At 41.4% G+C, this 15,379-nt stretch overlaps 1 protein-coding gene across 3 annotated transcripts in view; it reads right to left on the bottom strand.

Moving 5' to 3' along the window:
• The window catches only part of PPM1G (protein phosphatase, Mg2+/Mn2+ dependent 1G), a 36,474-nt gene that overhangs the window by 9,420 nt on the left and 11,675 nt on the right, over positions 1–15,379 (bottom strand). The window contains exon 1 of one of the 3 annotated variants that reach the window (XM_032391557.1): positions 9,692–10,008. The exons of 1 other annotated variant lie outside the window; for it this stretch is intronic. In XM_032391557.1, the coding sequence (XP_032247448.1) occupies positions 9,692–9,811 (120 nt within the window). In that variant the 5' untranslated portion in view covers positions 9,812–10,008. Of the gene's footprint in view, positions 1–7,163; positions 9,613–9,691; positions 10,009–15,379 lie in introns of those variants that run through there. One more of the 3 variants, XM_032391558.1, reaches the window with a different exon arrangement.

Consider the following 15,379-nt stretch of genomic DNA (forward strand, 5'->3'; position numbering starts at 1 on the left):
CAGGTCATGATCCCAGGGTCCTGGGATCGAGCCCCACATCGGGCTCCCTGCCCCGCGGGAAGCCTGCTTCTCCCTCTCCCACTCCCCCTGCTTGTGTTCCCTCTCTCGCTCTCTCTCTGTCAAATAAATAAATAAAATCTTTAAAAAATAAATAAATTAATTAATTAAAAAAAAAAAAGGAGAAAAAAATAAAAAGCACCTCTATATACTGTATATATATGCTAGAAGTCTGGGTGGAGAGTAAGAGTTGGATAACAATTATTTTCTATTTTTTAACTATAAAAATTTTTGTACAATATGCCATATTGTTCTGGTTTGAATGATAATGATGACAAAATGAACCTATGAACTGTCCTAAAGTGGCCATGCCACGATATACTGCAGGATTTCTGGCCAGCTATTTCTTGGTGTGCCTCCATTTTCTCTTCTATAATATGGAATAAGAATAGCTACCTTAGTTACCCTTATCATCACAGAACTGTGATGCAATAGTTGCAAAATATGTAAAACTCCTTTTAAACTGGAATTTAATAATAAATATTCTGTTCTGAAATTCAGCACCTACCTCACATTTTTCTTCTCTATTCTTACTCTCAAAGAGGAATGCCTACCATAAAGATTCATCTTATACCTTGAGGTCTCAGTTCCTAGAACTACTCCACATTACCTTCTCTTCCACTTCCTGGTAAGGCTCTGGATCTGGATCTATTTTATCACTTGGAACTGTTCTACCTTCTCTAAGTACTTTAGTTTCCCCCTTTGCATCTCTGTTCAGAGCCTCCCTACCTTTACCCTTGCTTTTCTTTCTCTCTGACCTTTCTGAGCCAGAGCCAAGTATTTCAACACTGTCTCTTAGCAATCTAGAAAAACTCATCCAACCTTGTATAACCCGACCAACTGCTTTCTTTACCCCTGAATCAGAGCCACTAAGTATTGCTAGTCATAAAATGTCATGAAATCATGTTGATTGTGCACCCTAATTCCATTCAGCATTTTTTTTTCACATGTTCTGCATTGACGCTTAAATATATTAACCACAGTCAGTCACAAACCTTTCCCACACTGTTCAAGTTCTCAATGCTCTTCTTTTTTTTTTTTTTAAGATTTTATTTATTTTTTGACAGAGAGAGACACAGCGAGAGAGGGAACACAAGCAGGGGGAGTGGGAGAGGGAGAAGCAGGCTTCCCGCAGAGCAGGGAGCCCGATGAGGGGCTGGATCCCACCTGAGCCAATGGCAGACACCCAACAACTGAGCCACCCAGGAGCCCTCTCAATGCTCTTCTTTCACTCTTAGCAGATGAGCTAACCTCTTGCTTTACTTAGATCAAGGTCCTATTTCAAGAACTACCTCATCATCTCTATTCTACCTCAAAATTTCTCTACAGTTTTACCTAACTTCTCCACTTCTGCCTCTAAAGCATTGTTTCTCCTCTTTTAATTCAATGAAGCCTGTACTAAACCATTTATTGGAAACTGGTTAAAATTATTTCCTCCCTTCTTAGATTTATATTTCCTCTTAAACTTCTAATCTCAAAACATTTTCCTTCAAGATCTTACTTCGCAGAGCAGGCAATAACCATAATAGCAACCCAAATAGTCATTTTGCAGGCTTCATTTTTTCCCAAATACTGTACATAATTAAATAGTGAAAACCATGTCAGCTTTCTTGAAAGTTCTCTTGGGTTCTGTGATGTTCCAATTGCCTGTTTCTATAGGATGTCCCTTCACTTCAAACTTAACATATATAAACAGAACCTCAGCAGTCTTCAAAAAAATCAGAACTTCCGTATAGGTCTTATTTCTGTTCATGGAATCTTAACTTTCCTAGGCAACACTTAATACCAGTCCACCTTGACTTCCTGGCTCTCTTCTACCATCCAATCACCAAATCCTACTAAGTTTTCCTTTATAACTTTGTTCTTGGATTACTTTACTCTTAATAGCATTTTATCTCCTTCCTGCTTCTACTCTCTGCCCTTGTAATCCAGCCTACATACATTCAGTTGCCAGATTATCCTTCCTAACATAACACTTTATTGCTAAAAGCTTCAATGGATTCTACTGGATATAAGATTAATTCCGCACAATTTATAGGCAATTTAAGGCACTCAATCATCATTCCTACCCATTTCTATAACCTGATCTCTTAATTTTCATACCATTCCCCAAAATAAACTACTCCACTCTTGACACTGACCACCGCACCACGCGAAGTAGTAAGCAAGCCTCAAAGTCTTTCCTCCTATCCCTCCCTCCATATTTTTCTTCTTCTTCCACTTTCCTCCTCTCCTTTTGTCCCCATTTATACTCTCTCCTTAAGGTCCAGTTAGTCTCACCACCTCCAAGAGATCTTTCTCAATCACACCAATACTCTATGATCATTCCTCTCTCTAAACTATTAATATTTACTGTCTTTACCAATAATATGGTTACTCAGTATATACTATCTTGTATTGTTATCCAGCATTCTGTGGGGGAAAAGAGAGTCTTAGGTCCAAAACTATATTGTAAACCAGCTCAAAAGCAAAGACCGTCTTAAATTTCTTCACAGCTTTGAGGCCTAAAACTATGTTCTGCAACATAGTAGGACTTCCATGTTTGTTTATGATGGTGAGTTCCCAGCTGCCTCAGGACAAATACCTCATGGATGCCTCCTCCTTCATTTCCTACCCTAAACCTAAAGATGTATCATAACACAATAACAGCTGACAGTCTGAAGGAGATGACTCAGAATACACAGGTCACCTGAGTCAGGGCCCTTAGGCTTTGCCTTACTTAAAATCATGTATCATACAGAACCTTCTGATCTTCTAGGCAACCAATGGATCTGTATTAATAAAATCCTCGTTATCCTGCCTGATGTCAATCTCCTAAGGTTATAAATACAACCACAAATGTTCCTGTGTTACTGGATGATCAACCATTTACATTTATATACATAAATTTATCTAAATCTTTACAAACCAAGACAAAAAGTTTGAAGGTAGTTGGGAAGGGAACTACATTTTTGGTTTTAAAAAGTCATATATTACTATCTTTTAAAATTACATGCATATATTACTTCAATGCTATAGAGTATTTTGTGTTTCCCCAAATTCATATGTTGAAATGTAATCCCCAAATAGATTAATGAAACCTTGGCCATGAGGTTTGTATCACTGAGGTTTTTAGACTGAGTTATGCAGGTAAGTGCACTTTTATTAGGTAATCTACACTGTTTGGTGGATAAATTCCATTTCTGGGAATTGTGTGGGTACTAATGTTTCCATGTTCCCAACTATGTTGAGAACTGGAAAAAACACAGGTTCTAGCTTGGTCAATCAGTTGGGTTTTGTAAATACTTGTATGTGGGCAGGCACTGTTGTCTCTTTGTGAAAATAAAAATCCATGCCTGGAAGTGTAAAAAAAAAAACAAATGTAATCCCCAACATGATACTATTTGGAGGTGGGTGTTTGGGCGGTAATTAGGTCATGAATGAGATTATGCCCTTACAAAAGAGACCCCAAAGAGCTCCCTTGCCTTGAAGATAGAGCTAGAAGGCAGACATCTATGAACCAGAAAGTGGGCCCTCAGCAGACACCTTAGTCTCGAACTTAGCAGCAGGGTCTTGAAGATATATTTTTATACCCACGTTCACAGCAACTTTATCCACAATACACAAAAGGAAGAAACAACCTAAGTGTCCATCAACAGATGAATGGGTAAACAAAATGTGGTAAATTGATACAATGGATACTATTCAGCCTTAAAAAGGAAGGAAATTCTGATACATGCTATAACATGGATGAACCTTGAGGATATTATGCTAAGTGAAAGAAGTCAGTCACAAAATGACAAATGTGTCTTTCTATGAAGTACCTAGGGTAGTCAAATTCATAGAAACAGGAAGTAGAATGGTTTCCAGGGGCTGGGGGCAGAGGGCAGGCGGAATGGGGAGCTGTTTAACTGGGACAGAGTTTCAGTTTTGCAAGATGAAAATAGTTCTGGCAATTGGTCGCCCAACAGTGTGAATGTACTTAACAGTACTGAACTGTACATTTTAAAATGGTGAAGATGGTAGATTTTATGTTATATATATTTTACCATAACTTAACATAAAATAATTAAAACACACACACACACACACACAAAACCTCCCACAAAGAAAAGCCCAGTCTGATGGCTTCACTGGTAAATTTTACCAAATATTTTTAAAAGAATAACACCAATTCTTCACAAACTCTTCCAATGTATAGAAGAGGAAGCAACATTTCCCAACTGATTCTGAGGCCAATATTATCCTGATACCAAAACTACAGACTTAATATTGTTAAAGGTAGCAACACTCAACTGGATCTACAGATTCAGCACAATCCCTAACAAAATTCCAAGTGTCTTTTGCACAGAAATTGACAAGCTGATCCCAAATTCATATGGAAATGCAAGGGACCCAGAAAAGAAAAAAAGAAAAAGAACAAAGTTGGAAAACTCACACTTCCTAACTTCCAAAACTTACCACAAAGCTAATGGTCATCAAGACAGTGTGGTACTGGCATGGCCCTAAGTATACAGATCAATGGAATGGAATGAGTCCAGAAATAAACCCTCATTATTTATAGTCAAATGATCTTAACAATGATACCAAGATAATTCAGTGAGGGAAAAGAATAGGCTTTTTAACAAATGGTGCTGGGACAAGTAGATATCCACATGCAAAACTGAGAAATTGGATCTCTTCCTTACACCATTCACAAAAATTAACCCACAATGGATATAAGAGCTAAAACTATAAAACTCTTAATAGAGAAACTGGACTTCATCAAAATTAAAAATGTTTGTGCTTCAAAGGACACTAACAAGAAAGCAAAAAGGCACCCCAAAGAATAGGGGAAAATATTTGCAAATCCTATCTGATAAAGGACTTGTATCCAAAATATAAAGAACTCTTACATCTCAATAAAAAGACAAAAAAAAAAAAAAAAAAGACAACCCAACACAAACAGACAAAAGATCTAAACAGACATTTCTCCAAAGACCTGTAAGTGGCAATTAACACAAGAAAAGATGCTCAAACATCATAAGCTACCAGGGAAATACAATCAAAACCACAATGAGATACCATTTCACACCCACTAAAAGGGTTAGAATAAAAAGATAAGAAGTGTAGGGAGGCTTAGAGAAACTGACACCCTCACATATTGCTGGTAAAAATGCAAAATGGTGTGACCACTTTGGAAAACAGTTAGGCAGCTCCTCAAAATGTTAAACATGGAGTTACTATATGACCCAGCAATTCCACTCCTACAATATAGTCAAGAGAAATAAAAGCTTATTTCCACATAAAAATTTATAAATGTATGTTCTTAGCATCATTATTCATCATGGCCAAAATGTGGAAATCTAAATATCCATTAACTGATGAATGGATAAACAAAATATCCATAAAATGGAATATTATTTGGCCATCAAAAAGAATTCATGCTACAACATGAATGACTCTTAGAAATATTGTTTAGAGGGGTGCCTGGGTGGCTCAGTCAGTTAAGCCTCTGCCTTCCATATAGGTCATGATCTTGGAGTCCTGGGATTGAACCCCATGTCGGGCTCCCTGCTCAGCAGGAAATCTGCTTCTCCTTATCCCTCTACCCTCCTACCCTGTCGTGCTTGCTTGCTCGCTCTCTAATAAATAAATAAAATCTTAAAAGAAAAAAGGAAATATTGTTTAGTAAAAGGCAGACATAAAAGGTGACATTTTTACAATTCCATTTTTATGAAATGTTAAAAATAGGTAAATTCATAGAAATAAAATATAAATTGGTGGTTGCAAGGTGTTAGAGGAGGGGAGATAGGGAGTGACTGGTAATGGTTACAAGTTTTCTTCTTGAGTGATAAAACTGTTCTAAAATCAATAGTGGTGATGGTTGTACAACTCTGTGAATATATTAACCACTGAAATGTATGCTTTAAATGGATACAGTATATGAACTATATCTCAATAAAATTGTTCAGTAAGAAATCTGTATATACATTTTTAGGTACTACATATAATTAAAAGTTGATAGACTCCATCTTTGAACAGGATCTAAAGGGAAACAGAAAACAACTCCACTGAAATCAGTACTCAGTTTAAAGCATGTCATTATATATCAGCGATGCTTTAAGATCAGTTCTAAAGATTTATGCTTTCAGACAGCATAATTTTAAAAACAGCTTACAATGGCAAGAACCACTAATCAGATCTGTTAAACTTCTGTACTCAAATTCAAAGTACAGTTCCTTACCTTACCTCTCAAAGTACAATTCCAAGATGATAACCCAATAGAGGGTCGGGGAGGAGAAGTAGTAGTAACATCTGCTATAGGATTGGGCAATAGAAATAATTTATGTAAAATATTCTTGAAATCTTAAGGAATGAATTTTGATTTTAACTTCCAGTTGCTTAAGAACTTATAAAGGAATAGCATAATAGAAAACAATTTCTCCATATTCATGGATATACATTTGGTATCATTTCATACTATCTCTGAACTGTGACTAGGTACTGCATGCTTATCAAATGAAAAGAATGCCCTTTTATAGAAGTTGCTTAACTGCATCCTAGACAAAGGAATTCTGATCTGGTTCAGTAAGTAAAAAGTGCTTTAAGATATAGAGATGAGGCATTAAACTGAGGATCGGACAATAAATGCTCTTCAGCCTTCAGACACCCTCTCTTAAGTGGAACCCCACACAATGCTTGTAGTATCCCATTTTATATTTTGCTCCATTAACATAATGATTGAAATTGTCATGTAGGTATCTTAAGAATTTTCTGCTTAACATTATCTACATTCAATTCTAGATGAACCTCTATGACCACTAATAAGCCAGCTTCTTCTATATGGCAGTAAACAGCTAGCCTACTCAAAAGTATACTCCTGGTATTGATACTGCTTTTTAAAGAAGGCAAATATAATTCATAGAATTTAAAAAAAAAAAATCCTAACTCCCCAAAGAAAGCAGTTTTGTCACTTCCAGAGAATCTCATAACCCAAAACTAAAAGCACCCATGTCCCTTTAAGACATCAACTAAAACCATTTTCAGATTGGACTTCTCATTAGCCACCAAAAACTCAAAGCCTTTCCATATGTATTTCTCAGGCACCCTTCCACAACCTACCTGTTAACCCACAAAATACATACCTCAACCAGCTTGAGGGTCCCTCCAAACCATGGAGAAGGAAGAAGGGAAGGGAACATCAACTGTGGTATTTTGTTTACCCCTCCTCAAAACACCCTGGTTCCACAGCAAGAGGGGCTGGAGAGAGGCAGAAAGTATAAAATGCCAGCTATTGATAGTTGCCATCCTTGCCTCAAGAGAAGGGGTAAAATAGTACTCTCTAAGGCTGAATCTCTGCATCCATTAGGATTTTAGCAACCTCTGTAATGTGTATTGGCATAAACTTACCTCAAAGGAATCATTAGGACCAAGCAAATAAGGTCAACAGACTTAATAAATAGGTGGGATTGAGCCCTAAAGGTTAAGAGGAACAGGTGTGTACACTTTCTGAAAAGATAAGATTCACTCAAGAGCCTACAAGTCATAGTTATTTTCTTGCCATAGCAAAGAAACTAAGTTATACTTTGGAGAGAAAGGAAACAAAGCCAGAAGGAAAAGTACTGATGCAGCAGAAAAGGATCCCAAGCAGGACTTCAAGAGGATTTGATTAAAGATAACCATTCAGACAAAGGTAAACTGAGAAACAGCATAAGAGGAAGATTTTAAAACCCAAACTGGTTACCTCTCAGAAGGAAGATTAGGATCTAAGGAATAGTCTAACAAGATCTCTACAAACCAAACAGCTGCTGATGAAAAAAAGTCATTTTCTAATTACCAAAGGAGAAACCAAAAATAAAGGGAAATACCCTGCAGAGAAGCAAACAGAACAGACTCACCGGGCAAACAACTTGGAAAACTAAATATCCAAGCAACTCAAGTTAGTAAAGAAAACTAGAAAGAAGAGTACCCAAAAACAAAACAAAACAAAAAAACAACCCTAGAAAAACCATAGCAGAGAAGTAGAAAATAAAGAATGAGAAACCTGAAGGAAAAGCCTTACTGTGAGATGAGTCACCTCAAATCTTACAATATTTATAGAAAATGCCATAGAAATGGACTCTCCAAACTAGCAACTAACCCAAACCCCAGCCTTACATTAAGGTTTTTCTTTTGAAGCTAAATCCAGATATTTCTAACACTCAATTATATTTACCAAGCACCCAGTAAGCCCAATACTGAGCACCCCACTGAAATATGAATGCTATACTTCAGGTTGACACACTATGATAACAGTGTCCAGTAAGTGTCTCGAACAACTTCATCCCACAGATTCTTTCCACCAAGGCACAAGTGTCCTAACCTTTCTGGGCCTCAATTTCCCAGCTATAAAATGCGGGAGCCAAACTAGATGCGATGAACTATAGGATTCCCCTCATTCTTCAGATGTTATACCTAATGACAGAACTGTTTAAAGTCAGCTGTGGGTATAAAATTTGAGTCTGAGAACAAACCATTTAAGTTTATACTGTCATTCCAGAGCTAACCACAGGGAGGAGCGACGGATTTGAAGAAATTCCCAAGGGAGACAGTAGTATTAGGCTGTTACCTGAAGCCCACCGAGTAAGTAGATAAACCCTTAATCCTAGAAATAATTACAGCATTTCCCTGGCCCTTCTGCCTAGATCTCACAACACTCTTCACAAAGACATGTCTTACACACGTCTTTCTCCCTTTCCTTCCTGCACGGTTTTCCCTGTTCTCCCTTGTAGTTTCACATCCATTTTGCCCAATTCTACTTCTTTTTATCCAGAAATTTTCCACCTTTCCCTTTTATCCAGAAAAAAATTTTCTAGAAAAGAAAAATCAATTCTTTATAGGTTAAGTTCTTTATAGGTTATGATGGAATGATTACAAATCAAGGAAACTATAAACCACAACAAGCACAGGCAAATGACAATTGCGGATTAAGTTTTAGAAAAATCCCGAGGAAAAAATATCAAGCATAATAAAAAAGGAATGATACCGATCGACACAACTGAAGTTTTCCAAAGGTCGTAAAAGGCCCTGAAGAGAATAAAACGACTGACAATTCCTGGAGGTCAGGTCGAGCCTTTGAAATTAACATTCGGTGCCCAGAGCCAAGCAACTAGGTGTTTAAGAATTTGAAACAGACTGCTTGCCCAGGCTTCCTTTCACTGTCAAACTCCTCGTCCAAAGAGGCCTCTCACAGCACATATTTAAGAGGAAAAAAAAAAGTAGTCATGCCCATCTATTCTCCTCGTCCTCGCAAAAGTAAATGAATAAATAGTCCCTCTTTTCATCCTCACTCCCACACTACACCTCACACCGTTTATGAGCCTGGAGGGCTGGGCTGGCAGGAGAGGATGGCGCGAAGGCACGGGGAGAGGGCGGTCAGTGGGCGGAAGGTGCCTCTCCCCACATGGCCGAGATCTCGCCACCAAACTGGCCACCGGCACACGGTCCCCAGGCACCGGCAGTTCCCTCTCGGCCCCGGGCCCACTCTCGCTGCCGCCCGTCAAACTGCCGCCGCAGCTGCAGCTGCAGGCTCCCGATACGGACCCTTCCCCGGGGATGACCCCATCCCCCCGCTCCCTTTCTCCGTCAGGTTCCCGCCCTGCAGCGGCCCGCCTCTGGGCCTCTCCCGCCTCACCTCCATGGAAACGCGCCAGCCTTGCATGGCGGAGAAGCCGTAGGGCAGCGGCAGGCGCGAGGCGCCGACCCCGTCCCCGGAGCACTTCACCGTGTTGGGCTGGGAGAGGTAGGCACCCATGGCGGCGGCTGGCCGGCGGCCTCAGGGGCAGGCAAGCGGGGCGCGACCCGTGCCGGAGCCGGAGCCCCGGGGGCGCGCGCGTGGCAGGAGCGGGCCCGGCTGCACGGCCGACACAAGGTGCCGGTGAAAGGCGCGAGGCCGGCCAGGAGGCGGTAACGGGACGGGAGCAGAGAGGGAGCGGAAGCGGAAACGGCGCCGCTCCAGACCCCGCCCGGCCGGCGCGGCGCGGCACGGCGCGGCGCTGCGGGCAGTCATTTCCTTAGCAACTCGCCCCGCCCGCGGGGACAACGGCCCGCCCAACCGCCGCTCCCGCGAGATTGGCGCGGTCACGCCTACCAACGGCCGCTGCTTGCCTCCCGCGGCCCTGCAAGCGGCTCGCCACCGGTAGTTGTCCCCCGGCGGTGCCTCGCTACCCTGCCCTGCCTTCGCTCCCCTACCCCGGCCTCTCGCGTGTTTGTCGAAGCTCTTTTGTGTGGGCCCCGGCGCTCCCGATCCATCTTCCAGTGTATCAGTCCCCTCTCCCCACCGCGCGCTCAGGCTCCGCAAACCCGCCGGATTCGGCTCTATTAAAGTTAACTAATATTTGTTCTCAGCGCACGAAGTACCTGGCCTGACCTTACGAGAGAGTCTTTTTTGACAAAAGAAAATGAAAACCTCAATCTGTAATATCATTCGAGTTAATACAATGCAGAAATGTTTGGCACGGTCTCTGCTGGGTGAGAAGAAATCGAGAGGAGGACGAGCTGTTGCTGGACGTCCTCAGGATGCCCACAAGTGCATTATGCCTGGGAGAAGAGAATAATGTTACAAGATTGCAGGGGTGAGAAAAGAATGTAAACTGCATTTGGGAGGATTTTTGAGGAAGCTGGCTGGCCTCGTTGGAAAGCGATTTTAAGTAGTAATATTAGATAGGGTAGAGATGGTCATAAGCGCCAAGGTGGGTGACTTGGACTTCACTGTTATCCTGCCGTAGCATTTTAGGACTGTTGGTCTAGTCTTTGTGTGCAGAATAGATTGGAGGAAGAAAGTGGAGACTAACTGGTTAAAGGGCTCTTAATCTAAGCATGAGATGAGAAGGGCTGGAACTAAGGTGGTGGCAGTGGGAATAGAGATGAAAAATGAGACAATAAGAAATCAACAGGATATAGTAAGATTGGATTCAGGGAATGGAAGAGAAAGGAGAAATCCTCCAAACTATGAGCAGATTGATTCTTTTAAAATTTAAAGCTCGGGGCGCCTGCGTGGCTCAGTTGGTTAAGCAACTGCCTTCGACTCAGGTCATGATCCCAGGGTCCTGGAATAGAGCCCCAGGAATAGAGCCCCATGTCCGGCTCCTTGCTCAGAAGGGTGCCTGCTTCTCCCTCTCCCTCTATCTGCTACTCCGCCTGCTTGTGCTCTCTCTGTCAAATAAATAAAAAAATACTTAAAATAAAATTCAAAACTAATTATACTTCTTCCTGCTATTCAGATAGTCCAAATTCCTTAACATAGTTTACCAGACCCTTCTCACGTATCTCTCCCACTTTCCATTTCCACTACAACTCAGTGCTTCAGCAGTACATCTCTGGATTCCTCCAAAGCCATGCTTTCTCCTCCTGTGCCTTTACCTATGAAACACATCTCCATACCACCCACCTTCGTCATCCTCCAAGTCTTCCCTAATATCCATATACTAGTTTGGGTTCCCCATTTGTTTGTCTTTCCTAAAGCCTTTACGAAAGGCAAAAACTATCAAACTTAATGATCGTATACCCCAACATCCCTAGCACAATCCTTGTATGTGCTCAGTATCTTCATTGAATGAATAAATAACACCAAGGTTTTTGACCCTGAATGACAAAAATTGGTAGAGCCATTAACAGAAAATGGTGTGGCATGGGTGGGTGTATATTTGCTAGTTTGGGGAGAAAATGGTGGATTCCATTTAAGGTGACAACTAGATATCTAAGCATTGAAAACACTGGATTGAAGTTAGGCTATGAAGGTAGAAGATGTTAGTTAGGCCTGTAAGTCATAATGAACCTAGATGAGATCTCTGTACAGGGCAGTGTAACAGGAACATGAAATTACTCAGCCTCTTCCCCCCCCCCAACAATGGAATGTGACATTGTGGAAAAAACACGAGTTTTGGCATATATTAACCTATGTGGTCTTTCACAAATTGTTATTCTCTCTCAGGCTTTGTTCCTCATGGAAAATAGACACACAATATCTACTTTTTCCAATTGCTTTAAGGATAAGAGGAGCTGAATATAAAGTGCTGAGTTTGCATAAATGCTGTATTATTCAACAACATACTACCATTTATTAAGTATCCGTGTACACAGGCTAAATATGGGATGCAAATGACATTAAATTATTTGAAATTATTTTACAAAAAAACAGATGATCTGAAACAAAATGAATAATAGACAAGGAAAAAAGTGGAAAAAATATGACTCAAGAAAAAGCAAGGTTGGGGCACCTGGGTAGCTCAGTCAGTTAAGCATCTGCCTTCGGCTCAGGTCATGAGGTCTTGGGCTGGAGCCCCACCACTCCCTGCTTAAGGGAGGGGGGTTGCTTCTCCCTCTGCTTCTCCCCCTGTGTGTGCTCTCTCAAGGCGCGTTCTCTCTCTGTTAAATAAATAATAAAATCTTAAAAAAAAAAAAAAGGCAAGGTACTGGGAAGGTGGCGGTGTCTCAGAGAGGGGAAATGGAGATTGTAAGGGGGCTCAGGGAAAGACATGGGAAAAGAGACAGAGAATATTAAGATTATCCTTTCCCTATCTATCCCCATTTCCCCCCAAACAAGTAAAATATGATTCCAAGGACACAAAGATTTCATGCTTTGATAGGCAGCAAAAAAAATTTTTAACTGAAAAAGAACCCAAAACATTATATTAGCAGATTGATTTTCCCGAGTCTTTAAGCTATGAGCTTCAAAAATGTGACTGATCAAACATAGTCACAGAAGAAGCTCCTGAACATGTACTTTAGGGGCTGGCCCAATGATAAAATGGTCTCTAAAATATATAGCAAGCTGGGGTGCCTGGGTGGCTCGGTCAGTTAAGCAACTGACTCTTTTTTTTTTTTTTTAAGATTTTATTTATTTGACAGACAGCGAGAGAGGGAACACAAGCAGCGGGAGTGGGAGAGGGAGAAGCAGGCTTCCCACAGAGCAGGGAGCCTGATGCGGGGCTCCATGCAGGGCTCCATGCGGGGCTCCATCCCAGGACTCTGGGATCATGACCTGAGCTGAAGGTAGACGCTTAACGACTGAGCCACACAGGCGCCCCTAAGCGTCTGACTCTTGACTTTGGCTCAGGACATGATCTCAGGGTCATGAGTTCTAGCTCTGAGTGGGGTTCTTTGCTCATCAGGGAGTTTGTTTGAGATTCTCTCTCTCCCTTGGCCCCTCTCCCCTGCTCACGCAGGCATGCCCTCCCCTGCACACTCTAAATAAATAAATAAAATATTTAAAATATGTACCAAGTTTATTGAACAACAAGAGATAAAGGCATGGGATTGGTTTGTTGTACATAGAAAACAACTCTAAGCATTTGGCAATTCCTACACATATTCACAATTCTAAATCCCAGTATCACCTTTGCTTTATTTTTAAAAATCACTAGATTGCTTGTATTTTCTTAGCTCCCAAACTGGTCAGACATTGAAGATAAACTAACAAATACTAGTCATTTTTTTTTAAAGATTTTATTTATTTCACAGAGAGGGAGAGTACAAGCAAGGGGAGCGACAGGCAGAGGGAGAGGGAGAAGCAGGCTCCCTGCTCAGCCGGGAGCCCAACTCAGGGCTCCATCCCAGGACGCTGGGATCATGCCCTGAGCCGAAGGCAGATGCTTAACCGACTGAGCCACCTAGGCACCCCCAAATACTTGTCAACAGTTTTGTGTCTTTTAGCCTCTCATGAGCCTCTTTCCAGTTACCTCTCATGAGAGAAAGGAGAAAACAGGAGAAGGTAGTTCAAGCCAGTGTTTTCCAAACATGAGAAATTATAAACCATTGAGACATACTTATGCAGGTCCCAAGAGATTCAAGGAACACCCCTCCCCACCCTGCACCCCACCCCCAAGGCCAGGCAACATTGGTTAACTTCAATTAAGTTAATTAGTTCAATTAGTTAAGTTAATTGGTTAATTAAAAGGTTAACTTCAGAGTATAATGTGACACCAGTTCAATTCAAGATCACTCAAAATATAAAGTGTTAATCCAGATGATCCCAAATCAGCTAACACACTTATATTATAAAACTTAAAGCACAAAGTTTTAAGATGCTCATAGAAAATTCATAGTGCCTTGAAAATACAAGACCCCCAGAGGATGGCCAACCACAGATTGAGAAACTCAATCTGCGGGCGCCTGGGTGGCTCAGTCGTTAAGCGTCTGCCTTCGGCTCAGGTCATGATCCCAGGGTCCTGGGATTGAGTCCCGCATCGGGCTCCCTGCTCAGCAGGAAGCCTGCTTCTCCCTCTCCCACTTCCCTTGCTTGTGTTCCTGCTCTCGCTATCAATCTCTCTGTCAAATAAATAAATAAAATCTTTAAAAAAAAAAAAGAGAAACTCAACCTGCATATGGAAGATGTTAAGTGAGGAGAGAATGAGAGGAGGGTGAGAAGTTGGGAAGTCAGTCCTTCTGGGCTTCCCTGCCCTCCCCAGGCTTTTCCTAGAGCTCCTAACTCTGTTTTTGACTCTTTATGTACTTCCTTCACATCCTGTTTCTGATGATATTATACTATTCATAAGATATTGTCTTTGGAAGCTCAGCAGTTGTGTGTGTGTGTTTTTAAGATTTTATTTTTAAGCAATCTCTACGCCCAACATGAGACTCACAACCTCAAGATCAGGAGTTGCACAATGTATGGCTGAGCCAGCCAGGTACCCCAGAAGCTCAGTAGTTTTGATACTATATTCTTTCCTGTGTGTGATTAAAGGTGAAAGATTGGTGGCGCCTGGGTGGCTCAGTCGTTAAGCGTCTGCCTTCGGCTCAGGTCATGATCCCAGGGTCCTGGGATCGAGCCCCGCATCGGGCTCCCTGCTCTGCGGGAAGCCTGCTTCTCCCTCTCCCACTCCCCCTGCTTGTGTTCTCTCTCTCGCTGTGTATCTCTCTCTGTCAAATAAATAAACAAAATCTTTAAAAAAAAATAAATAAATAAAAATAAATAAATAAATAAATAAAGGTGAAAGATTGATCCAGGGAAGGGAAAAAAAGTGTGGGGCAAGATTTAGAGCTAAGAAAGAAGGAATGCAATATTTTAACGTTATTAGGAAAAAGAGGGAAAGAGTCCATTTCTGAGGTTCTGGGCCAACCCATACTCCTCTTTGTACTCCTTAGTTTTAAAAGGTGCCCAATAAATGCAACTTTTTTTTTTTTTTTAATGTCAAAGAAGTGTTATATTTTAAAGTTGCAGTCTTCTGGGGCACCTGGGTGTCTCAGTTGGTTGAGTGTCCGACCCTTGGTTTTGGCCCAGGTGATGATCTCAGGGTTGTGGGACCTAGCCCCTAGTTGGCTCCATGCTCAGCAGGGAGTTGGCTTGAGAATTCTTTCCCTCTGCCCCTCCCCCTGCTCTCTC

This window comes from Phoca vitulina, unplaced genomic scaffold, assembly GCF_004348235.1.
Source record: "Phoca vitulina isolate PV1807 unplaced genomic scaffold, GSC_HSeal_1.0 scaffold63, whole genome shotgun sequence".
Classification (NCBI taxonomy): Eukaryota; Metazoa; Chordata; class Mammalia; order Carnivora; family Phocidae; genus Phoca; species Phoca vitulina.